This window comes from Empidonax traillii, unplaced genomic scaffold, assembly GCF_003031625.1.
Source record: "Empidonax traillii isolate 1590-97213 ecotype Southwest subspecies unplaced genomic scaffold, ASM303162v1 scaffold196:size3368384, whole genome shotgun sequence".
Taxonomy (NCBI): domain Eukaryota; kingdom Metazoa; phylum Chordata; class Aves; order Passeriformes; family Tyrannidae; genus Empidonax; species Empidonax traillii.
The window spans coordinates 2676783-2692502 of NW_020955389.1; the positions used below are offsets into that span (position 1 = coordinate 2676783).

At 35.8% G+C, this 15720-nt stretch overlaps 1 protein-coding gene across 4 annotated transcripts in view; it reads left to right on the forward strand.

Annotated features, from left to right (window-relative positions):
- The window catches only part of ELP2 (elongator acetyltransferase complex subunit 2), a 37150-nt gene extending 23245 nt beyond the window's left edge, over positions 1 to 13905 (forward strand). For 3 of the 4 annotated variants that reach the window (XM_027886859.1, XM_027886861.1, XM_027886862.1), the window contains 10 exons: positions 1891 to 2079; positions 4205 to 4274; positions 6480 to 6575; positions 6704 to 6761; positions 8937 to 9009; positions 9443 to 9629; positions 11235 to 11356; positions 11860 to 12002; positions 12536 to 12649; positions 13602 to 13905. In XM_027886859.1, the coding sequence (XP_027742660.1) occupies positions 1891 to 2079; positions 4205 to 4274; positions 6480 to 6575; positions 6704 to 6761; positions 8937 to 9009; positions 9443 to 9629; positions 11235 to 11356; positions 11860 to 12002; positions 12536 to 12649; positions 13602 to 13758 (1209 nt within the window). In that variant the 3' untranslated portion in view covers positions 13759 to 13905. The remainder of the gene's footprint in view (positions 1 to 1890; positions 2080 to 4204; positions 4275 to 6479; positions 6576 to 6703; positions 6762 to 8936; positions 9010 to 9442; positions 9630 to 11234; positions 11357 to 11859; positions 12003 to 12535; positions 12650 to 13601) is intronic. The other variant, XM_027886860.1, reaches the window with a different exon arrangement.
- The last annotated feature ends 1815 nt before the right edge of the window (positions 13906 to 15720 follow it).

Below are 15720 nucleotides of genomic sequence, written 5' to 3' on the forward strand. Positions count from 1 at the left end.
TTGATTTAGCAGAGTGATTGTGGTCTTCGGATCTAAATCTGGCATGAACTGGATTTTTATACTTTCTGTTCTGACACAGAGCAGTCACCTGGGTAATCCGACCAGGTGTAAATGTAAGTAGTGTCAGCATTTGTTGCTGCATGGAGTGTGGGAGAAGGCTATAGTATCCTTTTGGTGCGGTGAAGGGGAGGGTTAACATAGAAATGGGTCATTTGAAGGAGTGTCTTCAGGACTTCTGAACCCTGAAAACCAGACTTTTAGTTCTGCTGCTTATGAACTTGAGTAATATAGGCCTTTAAAATGCCTTGGTTTCTTTACTGAGTTTAGTATCTGAAAAATTACAACAGGTGACATCTGATATTTGTTTTAACAAGACATAGTGGGTGGTTCATACGCCTATGAAGAGTTAGTATTACACCTCAATATTCATGTTTTTCTTTATAAAAAGGAAACTAAGTGTTAAATGCAAATAATTATCCCTTCTTAAAGTCTCAGTTCTGATAACAGAATATCAGAAATGAGGGATAACGATCAGCTTCAATTTGTCATGCAAATTTGCATCCTGATTTTTCTGGAAGAAGCTTATTGCATGACTTAGCAGCCCTTTCTTTGTTATGAGGTTTGAGTTTTCTGTTTGTTTGTTTTTTTTTTTTCATTCCTGTTATGTGCTGTGATCTAAAGTATATAAAGATGCACCTTGTAAAGGGTAGGAAACACTTATTGCACTGTTTGATTTTTTTTTTTTTTTTAAGAATGAATGCTTTTTTTGCACTGGGAAGCAATCAAGCCCTTGTGAAATCATTAGGTTTTGTAGGATGTCTCAAATTCCCATTTAGGTCCTATTGGAAACTTGAGCATTCAAAATGCAATTGAATTTTTAGGGTGAGGCAGTTTACAGTCAATAACATGTCTTTGCTTATATTCATATGCTATCTAGTACAATGTAGATTCTGTCTTGGCTGCAGGCATTGTAATACTGAAGTAGTCTAAATTAATTTTAATTTATGAAATTCATTTCAATTCTGTTAGGTGTTAACTCTAAAGCGTACACTGGATTTTTCAAACTAAAGTATCATATGGGAGTAGTAGCAAATAACATTTAGGAAAAATGTCTTCATGAAAGTGTATTTGCTAGAAAACAAAGAGTTTTTTTGAAAAAAGTTTTTTCTCATGTGTAGAATGAATCAGATTTTTAGGAAAGCAATTTAAATAATTTAATGTATTTTTTGTTTAGTATGACTATCAAACTACCTTGTCTGTCTGTTTTGGTTAGCTGTTAATTCTTGGGTTTTTGGATTAAAACTTGAAGAGTAGATATGAATATAGAAAAGTAGGAAAAACTAATACTTCAAATGAAGACAGTTCTATGATTTTCCAGATGTTTTTTCTACAAGAAGCTATTTTTTGTCAGTTTTTTTTCAGAACTTATATTAAATGGTCTCACTAAAATCAAGTATTTAAAGAAAAGAGGGAAGTAGGAACCTTTAGCCTGCTAACAGCAGCTTTGTGAAAGACAGATGAAGGAAGCAAGGTAATTATCACTACCTTTCTTAGGTCTTTCAGAGCTACAGTTTTAAAAGTAGTAGCATACAATCCTCCTTTTGCTTAGGTAATTTATGTTCTATTCCTGACTGTCTAGCATAAAGAAGTCGCAGTAAGTGCCTTAAACACATCTCTGCAAGGACACAGTTTACTAATGACAGGAATTGTGTGGTGGAAAAGTAGTATTCAGCTAACGTATGTGATCACACATCAGTTTTATTCACAGCAGTAGAAGGCTGCTTTATTTAATTAAGTCAGCAAGTAAAGGATTAGTACTTTTTTGGAACTTGAAATCTTGCTGCTTTTCTGGTTAAGGATTGTGTTTTAACTTCATGTCTGTTCATTTAGGTAACCTGGCATGAAATTGCAAGGCCTCAAGTACATGGATACGACATGCGTTGTCTGGCGATGGTCGGCCGGTTTCAGTTTGTATCAGGAGCAGATGAAAAAGTACTTCGAGTTTTTCGTGCTCCCAAGAATTTTATAGAAAATTTCAGTAACATCACTGGTATTTCAATGGAGAAGCTGTGCTCCCATGTAAGTGTGCTAAAGCAATGCTGAATGAATGCAACCCTCTTAGATGTAAATAAAGTTAATGCTTTAGAAAATTTCAGGATACACTAAACTCTAAAAATTCCTTTAATCGTTCTGAAACCTTAATCTTGTTTTCCGTTTCCTTCTGCTTACTTCCATGTGTGTTGTTTCATATGTATTTTTATGATGTTGTCGTACGAAACATTCTATTTGAAACCAAACAAGATCTAGTGTCAAAAGATTGCAAAAAGCATGGGTAAATTGTAAATAAGTCAGATCAAGGGGGCTACTGTACACACTTGGAAATTAGGCAAACTTGGGAATGTGCTTCTCCTTAATGTATGGGTGAAGTAGTCCTGGCTGGATGTAATTATTGTTGTGTGGTTATGTGTTGGTATTATTAGTTGGTTTTTTTTGTTTGTTTGTTTGTTTTGTTTTGGTTTTTTATTATTATTTTTTAATGGTATGCTTGGAAATAGCATACAGGCTTGAGCACTGTTGTTAGTTCTGACATATAAATATTTATAAAGATGTACTTGCCCATGCCTAATTTCCTCTTGGCATTGGAAATTTTCTTGAGGCCTCTACATTCCAATTCTTAGTTGTTGGTACCTATGCTATCCTGCATTGCCGTCCTTTCTTTGCTCCCCATTTGCATTAAGATTTGATTCTGGTTCTCCCTGCATTTTGTAGAGCAGACCTTGTTCAAGATAGATGCCTCTGTACAGTGCCTTGCATACTCTTTGGATTTCTTGCTCAAAAGCGGTGTTTTCTGTACAGTGTCTCGGAGATGGATTAGCCTTTCAATTTAATTTAACAAGTGAAATATCTGGGAAACAAATATAATCATTTTTGATACCAAGAACTCACACAAGTAGCTGTTTAGTGCTTTAGTTCCACAAGACTTTGTAAGCATTTGCGTTAATGACCATTGTACAAAAAACTCTGTGCTTTTATAATGCTTGGCAGATACCATTATTTTACCTTTATGTAGACTTTTCTTATCAGCTGTTCCTCTGAGTGCTGTTTTTTGATTCGTGATATCACAAAGTGTTCACATGGGCTTTGGTTAAAGAGGAAGGCTTTGTGAGCTCTAATGATACAGCTACTCTGAAGTATCTTTATTGAAATTGCTTTCTGTGAAAGCTTTTTATCATTAAAGTGGGTAAGCTTTTTTGTAATTTGGCTCACATGCCTTCCCCCAAAAAGTACTTAAAACCAACAAAGCCAGCTTTATATTCAAAAAGGTTGAATAGGATTATATTCAGTTTAAATTCACTGGATTGTATTATACTTTGGGTTGTAATGAAGAACCAGTTTTGTTTTAGGGGCCTTAGACTTGTATGTGTCTCTCATATGTTTTCTCATCTAATTATGAACATAGAAATAAATTTTAAGCTGTCACCTAAATTATTGACTTAATTCTGTAAAACAGTCTTTGAACTTCTCAGACACTGTAAGGAAGGGATTTTACAGCTATTAAATCTTTTTTCATCTCTACGCAAACGTCCGCAAGTTCACTTACACTTTTTAAATTTTTACTTTTTTCCCTATACTGTTATGAAAGCATTTTCTGACTGATGATTTGTCTTTCTCCTGTGCTGCTTTAAACAGGCATATATTCCAGCCACATCTCTGTGCAATTTACTGAGTTATGTTCAAAGTTGTGGTCCCTTTTCCAAAATGCTGCTTTATTATTTCACCTCAGAACAACTATTTCGCAGTTCTATGTGTTAAAATCTGTAGTGCTTTCAGTTAATAGATTGTCATGTATGTCATGTATGTGCTAGAATAAATAAAATTGTGAAAGAAAACCTATAATTAAGGATGAAAAAAACCCTTGAGCTTGGGCCTAAGAAAAGGTGTAGGTTTGGTGTTTTTTGTTTGTTTGTTAGGTATGGTGGGGGTTTTTTGTTTTGTTTTGTTTTTAATTTTTGTTGGGTTTTTTTTGTGTGGTTTTTTTTTCTGGTGGAGTACTGATCTTTGTTTAGTCCAGGGTTGGAAGTTTTTCGAAGTTTCCACCTTCACTTCTCTAGGAAAGTAACTCTCAGGTATTTCTTAAACTGTGGCCTTTGAAATCCAAACCTACGTGACAATCTGTGTGTAACCTTTTTTTTTTTTAATTTAGCAGTCATCTGATCTTCCAGAAGGTGCAACTGTGCCAGCTTTGGGATTATCCAATAAAGCTGTTTTTGAAGGTATGGTAGTGAGAAATAATGGTTATGATGTTTCATCTGGAAACTTTCTTTAAGTAATTGTTTTAGTGTACATATTTTTCATAGGTCTGTAAGTACAGGCATTACTGCAAGTTCAGAATCTAGAAATAAAATTGTGTGAAGTGTTTAGTTTTCTGCTGCCACCTAAATATGGTGCTTACAAATAAAAGCGCAAGTGAGGATCTTTTCTCCCTTTCTCTGCCTTTGTTTTTTCCCCCTGAACATTCCCAAATGTCTTGTGCAAGTCCAAAATGCTTTCCCTGCTTTCCGTATTGTGTCCTGCACCCCTGTAGGAATTAGCCCCACTCAATCTGCACAGGGCTCCTGAGAGCCTCATTGCTCTTCTGGGAGCATCAGGGAGTAGCCAGGGCAGGATACTATAATTCCCCACCTCCCGTTTTTCCTGTTTTTTCCAGGCTCACTACCCCTCCTCCTTCCTACCCTAAGAAGACTAATGACTTCTAGTCAAAAAATTAGTATTGAATAGCACACTGTGAAAACTAGGTTCAGAGTTATTAAAGCAAGACTACCTGTTACCACTTGTAGTTGTTCTGTAAAATACCTACCTACCAACATTCTGGAGTCCTTTTCACACTCTTCCTCAAATGTTATCACCCTTGTAGAAGCTTATAGAAATAATGCTCTTTGAGGGGAATCAGTCATATTTTCCGTCACAGTGAAAATAGCCATTTCTCCAGGTAAATGATGCTTTGTAGAAAGTAGTGGGAAGGAAGAATTAGTTAGCCAACAGCAAGTAATGTTGTGTGTATAAAGACTGGTGAGGCACCAGGTGAATTTCTTGGAGAGGCAGTGGAAATTACATTGTGGGGTAACAAGGAAGAAGGGACAAGCACCTATGTAGGGTGCTAAAAAATATTTTCTTGAGACTGAGGATGAGACTGGTAATCTGGTTTTTAATAAAGTCTCTGATAAAAATGCACTATAGTGGAATCTACAAATTAGGTCAGACCTGTTTTTATTCTGCTTAAAAGCTTTTTCAGGTGTGATCTAAAAAAGGAAGCATTTTAATAAGCTTTGTCTCCAGGGTCTCCAATGGCAATAAGCCAAATTTCCCTAAATCATTTGTGAGAGAAAAAACAGCTTTGTTGTACTTGAAATACAACCAAGATACTTGAAATAACTTGGAAAATATATTTTGGCAAAGGTTTTTTTCCTCTGCTTTCTAACGAGTTCTTCTGCTGAGAGAGGGGAAAAAAACCCTCCTTCTCTATCGTCACACAGAGAAAAACTAATATCCATTGATTTCACATGGCCCACCCAGAAGCAGCCCTAGGAATAGAATTTTTCTGCCTTGTCCACCATTGCTCTCCCAATGCTGTCAGCACTGATGGCTTGAGGTAAAGCGCCACAGACTTCTGTTCTCACTTACACTGCAGAGGAATCTTCATGGTGACCAATGATCAGATAGTGGTCTCAGATAAATGTTGCTCATTTAATTTTCAAGGGAAAAGAAGATAATATGAAAGAAAAATAATCTTTTTTTTTTTTCTTTTTCTATAACTACTTTTTGAAACTGCTGTATTTGAGATCTACATTGGGCAAAAAGGTAGTTTATGTCTGAGAGAAGCTTGCCCAGGTCTGTACCTTTTTCTACATACTTTCAGAGTGAAGGACAGAGTTGAATTTTAACTTAAAATTGACTACTTTCGGTTACTTCTGGCACTTTTGCCTAAAGCTAAGGACTGAGCCCTCAGCAGTTTTGCTGAAGTTTGCAAGTTGTAGATACTCTTGCTCAAGCATGGCTTTTCATTTAGGGATCTACATTAAATTTAGGACCTCATCACTTATCAGAGATTTTTGTCTTAAACATTTTCAAATGTGGAAGGAAAGGTTTAACACTGGGGAAGCACAGGTTGAACTCCTGGTGACTGCTTTGTTCAATCAAATCAAATTTTCTTTAAGAATATCTAAAAGAAACTGTGCTGATGGAGAGAAGTAATTCTCGAAGGTTAGATTTTATCTTTTTTTAAAATCTTTGCATTCTCACATGCATCAGAATAACTATCTTCTAATATTCATATTAATGTAACTCTGCAAGTAGGGAAACCTAATTTCAGTTGCTTGTATTGTAAAAACAATAAATGTTTTTTACGTGTATAATAAGTGCTCATGTTTTCCCTCCTTTCAAGTATGTTCTCTAACTAATGAAGTCCTTACTTTTAATAGGAGATATGGCTCTTCAACCAGCTGAGGATGAAGAATCATTTAATACAATTTCAAATCAGTATCCTGAGATTTATTTTCAACCCTTGGTGCTTACAGGTATGAGATTCACTTCTGTTGTAGGAAATAGAGAATGAGGTTCATTGGATGTATACTTGAAGCATTATTTAGCTGATTTTTAGATTATTTAGTACCAAATTCAGATATGCTGTACAAATGTTTTTTAGAACCTCCACCAGAGGATCACTTGCTGCAGAATACCTTATGGCCTGAAATTCAGAAGTTGTAAGTTTTTTCCTTTTCTTATTGAAATTACAAAATTTCCAGAAAACTCTTGTAACATAATTATGTAGTATGGTCTTGTAACTCTTCCTATTTACCATCTGATTTGACTTGTGTTTATAAATACTTGTAAAATAAATAAATTATATGTGTATAAAAATTAGAAAACATGTATGTATGTTATTATATGAATATAAAACATATGTTATATGTATATAAAATTAGGAAATTATATATAAAACTTAGGAAATAATGCTGCAAATGGCATTTGGAACTGATGCGTCACAATTTTTTTATTTTACTAATTGTTTCTCCTTAAAACCTTGCCTATGCTGAGGGTCTCGCTGTGTAAGGAATTTTCTACTTTCTTTCCACTTCATGGCACAGGCTTGCAGATGAGGTTTGTCTTTCTGGTATGGAAGTAAAAGCTGAGGCCTCAATAGAGGAGCTTCCCCCTAAAGCCTAACAGAGTTGTAAAGTGTGATAGATGGAAGCAGCAGCTAAAATAGGATGTGTCTAGTGATAGAGCAAAATGAGTGTTGAGTAAAATGGTTACAAACCCATTTTGGGTACTAAATGCTGACAGGGTGGTTGTGCATTGCAGATATTGGAGTTACATGGTCATAATAATTGTTTTGTGGATGCAGAGTTTTAGAATTCTTCAGCTATGTTTTCTTCCTTTTCTGGAATTCTCAATTTGCAAAAGAAGGTTGTCACCTGATTTGTTCCCTAAGGATCCCAGTAACATGAGGCTATCCTCTCACAATCTTCAAAGCTTTAGTATCAGTCTTCAAACTACAGTATGAGGAAATGAATGATCTCAATCTCTTATGAGTTTATTTATCTGAATCTCCTAAAAGAGTGGTCTCAGGCAGGAACAAGAAGAATGTTGGGCCTTTGCTGATGATTACAGCTACCTTATACCTTACCAGTTTTGTGACTTCAGTTGGGGAGCAGGAAATAAAAAGCATCGGAAAAAACACTTTGCAGCTTGCTTTCATTTGACTGAGGAGGAAGTTTTGTGGGAGCTCATCTTTACCTTCAACTTGGCAGTAAATCTCCTTTGAATACCTTTAAGCTCTTTTACTGTGTTTGTACTCAAAGGAGGGTTTCCTGGGAGGAAAGGTGGTGGATGTTAGACAATATCTGCACACTTTGTAATTCTAACTCTTACATTAACTACTTCCCCTGTGCACGCTATGGCCACTAATGCACTCACATAAGAAGTTTGATAAGGGATGTTTAAGTAGTGAAGCGGAGGCAAGGCCAAGATTTTTCTTCATTTGCCTTTGACATTTCACAAAGTCTAGTGGGACATTAATATTTGATACTCTGCTATGGGAGTACTGCCTATCTTCCTTTATATCCTGCATTCATTAAAATAACTCCATTTTATGATGGTCTTCAGATGACTTATCTGAGCAATTTTTTCTGTTTTCAGAGACACAGCTAATGATAGGGATTATTTTATGCAAGAGAAACAAGATGTAAAGCATTCATAGACTTTGAGGTTTTTTGCTCAGAATAATCTTGAAAGGAGTAACATGAAAACTCATAATGTAGATTTCAAGTTGCCATAGCAGCAAAAAATCGGTGTGAGGCACTGTCTTGCTAAAAATAGCTTGTTTGTAATTGACATTTGTGCATTCCTAGCTCTAACTTGACATCAAATTTTGAAGGATTAGTGTTGGGTTTCACAAAGTGTTTGCTTGAGGAGGTTTTAGTATGAAGAACTTGCTGATTTTTTTACATAGCCTAATAACTTAAAAATATGGTGAATCTTGTGAGAATATGCTAATCTTTATCCTCTTCAAAAATTACTGTAGAGAGTTAGTAGGCATCATGCTGAGATTAAAGCATGAGTGTTGACATAAATATATGTGTTTATATGTACATGTATGTACATTTCATGTAATACACTTGAAAGTCTAAGAGATCCTTTTTGACACTAGAAAAATAACTGTAATCATTTGTCTGGACACTTTGAAAGTCCAGTCAATTTTCTTGTGCATAAAAAATGCTATGAACTGGAATGGGCTGGAGAGATTTTTCTGTGGTCAGTTTCTAATTCTGAAAGAATTTATGCTGACGTTTGAATGCTGAACATTATTAGGAATTATTTGGGATGTAATACTGCAAATGACTGTGCCATGTTAAATATCTTCAAATTTATTTCAGATATGGACACGGATATGAAATATTTTGTGTTGCTTGCAATAATTCAAACACTGTAATTGCTTCAGCATGTAAGGTAAGAAAAGATTCTAGCACCATCTAGTGAAAAGTGCTACCAGATTTCTAGGGCTTGACAGAGCAGCAGTCAGAATTCAATTTGGGCTGAATTCTGTTCTATCACATAAATGTGAAAGATTTTTCATAGATGGCAGTTGCCTTACAAAGGTGAGAGTGAATGCAAATAAATGATTCCTAAATTATGTATGATTCTTTTGAAGATACTAGCAAGATAAATTCTAACAAATATAGATCTGAAATATTTTCTTACTGATATATTGCCAGAATTAGTAAAAAATAGTGAAACAATCTTGAAACTTCCCAGAGGAAAGCTGGGTCTTACTTGATTGCAAGCCTTAAAACAAGCCTCCTAACATCTTGGTATTTTGAAATGTGAGATTTTTACATTGCTTTAATTAATTCTCACTGATACTTTTTTCCCATCAATACAGGCTTCCAAAAAAGAACATGCAGCAATTATTTTGTGGAGCACTACTTCTTGGAAAAAACTGCAGAGTTTGTCTTTTCACAATCTTACTGTTACTCAGCTGGCATTTTCTCCTAATGACAGATTTTTACTAGCAGTTTCTAGAGACAGGAATTGGTCACTGTGGAGGAAAGAAGACTCCTCAGAGTCAGGTAAGATATGCAAAGTGTATATACACATCTGAAGAATTTGCAGTTTGTTCAGTATTTTTGGCTGCAAAATATTTGAAAGAGAATTGTTGAAATATTTTAATGGACATTTTCCTTACAATTTTGAAGAATTAATTGTTGTAGACCCTTGCGGCTTTAAGAAGTAGAGTTAATAATGTATGCAAAGCTAGAAATTAAATTAAAATGCGGAAAAGAATATAATCAGGATTTAAATGCTGTTTAATTGATGGATGTAATAAAGTTTGCTACTCGTCCTCCTGTCTTCTGCATGTGATTGTATGTTTGACTCACTGAAATCAATTATACAAGCTGGCATGTAATGCCTGAACTTCCAATAGGCATTCTGTCAAGGAAAGCCTTCATTGCAGTGTTCTGTGCAGGCATAGATGGAAGGTTCGTTGCTACACCCGTATCCTGCATAGAGCTGCCTTGTCCCTGCTTGCAAGGCATGGCACTCTGGACGGGATTAATCTCTGTCTTTGGTGTGGCTTTCTGATAATCCTGCACAATTGATTAATTTGACTAGGACTGGCTCTGTCTGGAAAAAAGGATTCAGTTGACTCTCTCATTAAGATTTTGAGCCTCACAAAATCATGAGGAGATTGCTATTGAACACTTTAATGGAATCCTAGACCAGATGCTTGTGCTGAAAGTGATTATCATTGCACTGTTGGCTTAATAGCATATAAACACGGCTGGGCTCTATAGAATGTTCCTAGAGACTTGGCAGTGAGTTTTGGCCCCTTCAGACAGTGTCCAGTTGTATCCTGGCTTGAATTTCTGTTCTATTCAGACTTCTATTCTAAAGCCTGGCATATTGTCCACAGTAGTTACACAGTGTTTCAGGATAAGGATCATGAATACTCATAGCAAGTAGAGGAAATCCTCTTTTCATCTCTTCATCAATAACCCTTCTGTCTACAAATAACATCATTATCAGTCTAAAGCAAAACTGCTGGAATTGGCATCCCAAGAAGTGGTTATTCAAAGTCTATGCTCCAAAATGACAACCTTTTCTACTTAGGAAAAGCAGTTCCATTTACTGATCTGCTGGTCAGATTTAGTTCTTGACTGTATACATGCTGAAATGGCAGCCTGTCTCTTTGGGAACATATGAATCTTTACAATTAGACCATTATGATTTGAGCTCTTGGGGCTTTACTGGTAAATAAGAATTGTGGTGAAGTTACTGGGAATATGTGAACACATGGTAAATGTTGCACTATTCAAAAACTTCAGAAGTCAGTGTTCTTAAAAAAACTTGATAGAAATAACCTGGAGGTGTTATACTTGGACTTAAATTCTTCTGAAACAGAAATGTATGTAAAAGATTGAACCGTTTCTTCTGTTTTAGGGCTATAAGGGCTGACTGATACTGTCTTGAACAGTTGCTGGTTATCACTAGTAGTAGTAGGTGTTGAAAAAAATACTCATGTGGTCCTAAATATTCCCAGTTGCTTTAAAGACAAATGTAATAACATCTGAATATTCCTGCAATTCTTACATAAAGTTAGGTAAGAGTAATGATTACTTTTAATATGTACAGTAGTTGAAACAAGGGTTTTTCTCTCTTATGTTTTATTCCAGGACCAGTCTTCACTTGCTGTGCATATACAGACAAAAATACAGCTGTTCACAGTCGAATCATTTGGTCTTGTGATTGGACACCAGATAGCAAGTATTTTATTACTGGTAGTCGGGATAAAAAGGTAATTAATATTGAAGGTTTAGAAAGCCCAGAGTTATTTAAATGTATTTTAGATTAGCAAATGCTTTGTTCTAATGAGCCCATATTCTATAAATACACAAAAGTCTTATTGTGTGTTTTAGCACAGAAATCAGTGATACTTTGATAAGCTAAATAAAGTGCTTGAGTATATATATACAAGACTGTGGGTTGCCAGTTGGACTTTCTCCCTTCTTTTTTCATGCAGTAAGACAAGCATATGTCACATAATTCTATGGGTCTCAAGTTTTTCTTTAACTTTCATAACAGAATCTGTTTTTGTTGTCAGTAACTTTAATGATACCAGACAGACTGTCTACAAAGACGAATCTTTGTAGATAGAGATTTTTTAACTATTTTCAGGGTCATCCACTTGGTTCTGTGCCCTAGAATTCCTTTAGTTAAGTTATTCCTTATGTTTTGTAAGTGCATTTATTTACAAGACGTTCTAAGTGCAGATTCATAGATTACTCTATTTTTTTACAGGTCATTATCTGGGGCCAGTGTGATTTGTCTCTGAATACTGAAAGGAATATGCTGGATTTAGTCAAGCCTTGTTCAACAGTACTGGATGCCAGGGATTCTGTAACTGCTGTTAGTATCAGCCGTGTGCTTACTCCTGATGGAAGGTATTGCTGGTTTTCTATAATGCCATTTTGTATATAATTTGAAATTAGTATTTTTCATAGTCAACTGATTTTCTGTGGCTAAACAGCTCCCAAAATATACCTGTCAATTATTTCAACCATTCTTTAACTGAATGACCTCTACTTTTTTTTCCTTCCTAGCCACCTTTTCAGGTGTATGGTGACTTCTCCAAACAGTGTAATAAGAAAAAAAGGAAGTGGGAAGGGGGAGGAAGAGAGGCATGAACACACCTGAAATGCAATAATTTTTCAAACAGTATTGACTGATCTGATGTTGTAATAAGCTCCGTACTTTTTTCTAACCAAATATATTTTGCAAGTTTCTGCATTGCTGTTTTTTTTATAAAGCAGCTTTGATTTAAATTGTGATGTCATAGAAAATTAAATACTGATTTGAAGGGCAAGTTGCGACACAGCACTTGAGTGCTGCTTCTTTCTGTCTTACAATAGAACTGGCCTTGATGAGCTGCCTACTGTAATTTCTTTCCAAACTAATGCAGTTATTCTCTTGATAGATATATTGTTGCAGTAGGCTTAGAGAATGGGAAGATTGTGTTGTATACATGGAAGCAAAGTGGACAAGAACTGGCAGTAGCTGATTGGACCCCATGTGTTGAGATAGGTTACAGGTATGTCTTTTGAATTAAGTTAGGATCAATGAAATATTCTTGAGAATAATAGTTCTGGAGTTCTGTTCTTATAGTATATTCAAATGATGTGAAACTGGTTTGTTTGTATACCAAAATTGTTATCCTTTGATCCCTGAAAGTCTAAAGATACCTTAAAGCAAAACCCAGAAAAAAAAGTTGTCATTTAGGTGTATTAAAAAACCCACCCACAAACCCAAACAAAAGAGGGGGTTAAACCCCAAAATAAATACTTCATGCTATGCAAATTCTTTGAGAAGTATTACTCTATGTTGGCCCTGCTTTAAAAAAAAAAAAAAAAAAAAGTCATAAAACAAGATGATACAAAACACTGAAGAGACGGGGGAAAGAATCCCTGTCTATATACATCAGCAAAACATTTTGGAGTGGATGGCAGCAAGCTTTCAAGAGCAGCTTCTACCAGAAACCAAAGGAATGACAAGATCTATGCAGTGCTGTTGCGGTGACAGCTAGAGAGACTCTGTAGAAAGACTTTAAATGTTTCACTTAAAGCACTCTCTTAGATTCTTCTGTCGCATACTGGCATTGATAGTAACAGAAATGAAAGTTGATGGTGACTTTGGCCGGGGTGTGTGTGAATTGGAAGGGATACCAGATAACAGGAAATTGTAGGCTAAAAGCCAAAAATCTGTCATGTCTCAGTAACTGAGGTGCTAGACCTCCAGCTTAATGTGGTAAAGCTGGAAATCAATAGCTGTTTGAATTATTGATAAGTGAGAGGATAAAATGTCATCAGTGTTAATGGCCCTACTTATTTTAAGTATTTAATACCTGCTGGTTGTCAAAAATCAGTTTTTCCTCAGTTGGTAGTGTTAACTGAAGAGTACTAATTATATGAATGTTGATGTTTACACTAACATGCCCAACTGTGTTTGACATTTTGCAGTTATGTATGGATTTCTTTTTGTTGCAGCCAAAGTCATGCTCTTGCTGTGAAACGTTTATGTTGGAGATGTCATGCAGGCAGAGCTGGACATAATGATCAGAACAGCAGCGAGTGGTTGCAGCTTGCAAGTTGTGGAGCTGATCACTGTGTTAAAGTATTCAATGTCAACAGATTTGCTCTTTAGCAAAGACAGCAGGCCTGTCTGTACCAAACAGATTCACAATATTTTGTGTCAACTTTTAGCCATTTTGGTTATTGAATTTTCTGTTTTCTGCTGTGGGAAGTGAAACATCTGACATGTAACTTATTAAAGCAACTTTGGTGGAAGTTTTAAATGTCAAATATTTTTATAATCCTGCAGTTCTGGGAATATGAAGCATTTTATATGTTTTGGTTGGTGGATATCCTGGAACTGGGGCATGGGAGGTGGGTAGGGCATAGGAGAAAGATGAGACAGCTTTAATCACTGACTCCAAGGGTAGGTGGAAGCTGGCAACACTTTGGTTCTATGTGCTTGGGATTCCAAATGGAGTACTGAATCTTTTTTAAACTCTTATTCCTAACAAACCTTTACTGTCAGTTGGCCTGCCAGTGCTGACACTGTGTGTTTCAGCATGTGCAGTCAAACAGAGATCAGAGTTAAACGTTTGTACAGCTTTCTCTGCCTTCTGAGTGTATATTACCGTCTTGGTCCAGGTCTTAGGCCACCTGACATTAAAAGGAGTAGCTGTGTTTGTATGCTTGGACAGGCCTATGTGTTTATCTTATTCCTTTATTCTGCTATGCAGAGTGCTGAGCTTGTGCTTCTTGGTCACGTGGGGCTTTAAGCCAAACTCACAGACCACTTAAATCTTCTGGTGTCTCCCCAGAGTACCAGTGAGCTCTTTCTGAAGAGAGTGTGATAGAAGAATCATCTCTTAATCTCTTGGAGGGCTGTGCTCTACAGTTTGGACTGGAAAAACTTACAGATATCACTAGGCAGGAGCTAAAAGGAGACAGCCATTTCTTACCACTGCCTTTGTCTTCTTCCTGACTTCTGAGGGCTCCATACCTGTTCTGGTGAAAACAGTTTAGCTTAATTGTCCAATAGTGTTGTACTTTAAGTAGAATGTTACTAAGACAGTGAGTACTTCAGAGAGAAACCTTTATCTCAGCAAGTCTGTATCTGATTCCAAAGTCTAATTGAGAAATTAGTTAAACTTTGAGAATTAAATTCTTGTTATTCCAAAACCACTTAGGACCCAAAACCAGTAGTGCAGAGGTAATTGGAATTGTGTCTAACTTTTTACTGTGTTGCATCTTCAAACTAAGAGTACAGTTCTTTCAGAGTGGGCCATGCTCTTTCCAGAATAATTCTAGTTTATGTTTAATACAATTTTGTATTTTAGCTTTTCATTTTCACAGTTCTGTTTTTCAACAATAAAAAAATCATTCTTTAAAATGGGAACAGGGGAATAAAAAAGTGACTTGTTAATAAAGGTGATTTGCTACATTTTACTTGTGCTTTACCCAGTGCTTTTCTTACATGTGTGCTTTAAGTGTTTAAGCATTTGAGTAGCGTAGCGTTATTTCACTTGTCTGGGAATTTTTAAGCTGTTGTATCCTGGCAAGCAAAGACATAATTTATCACTCATGAGGTTTCAGAAAGCTGCCAAAGGTGGAATTTCATTCTATGTCACAATTGTAATTTGGTATCTTACCTCCAATTTGATGATCATGCTGGATAATTCTTTCTGATACTAGTATGTCTTGCCATGTGGCCATTCTTATGTCTATAGTCTAAAGTGAAACATCATATTAGTTATTCCTCTCTTTTATTTGATGAAATGCTGTCATTAAACAAGCATCAGCTGTTAGATTTAGTAATCCATTCCATTACCCCTGGGACTTTTGTGACTCAATCAAAATAAATACCTCATTGTTCCAACTTTAAATACATCAGATTAGTCTGTTGGTCTCACAAGTCTAAATGTTTATTATAGACACTTTTAATTTTCGATTAAGTTAAAGGTTGTCAAGAGATACCTCGATACATTATTAATATTTTATGTATGATACTGTCTTTGCTCTTGTATATCTTTGCTAAGCATTTAGGGGGCATGACTTTTACATACACCTTTACCTTCTCAGTAAATCCACTAGTCTT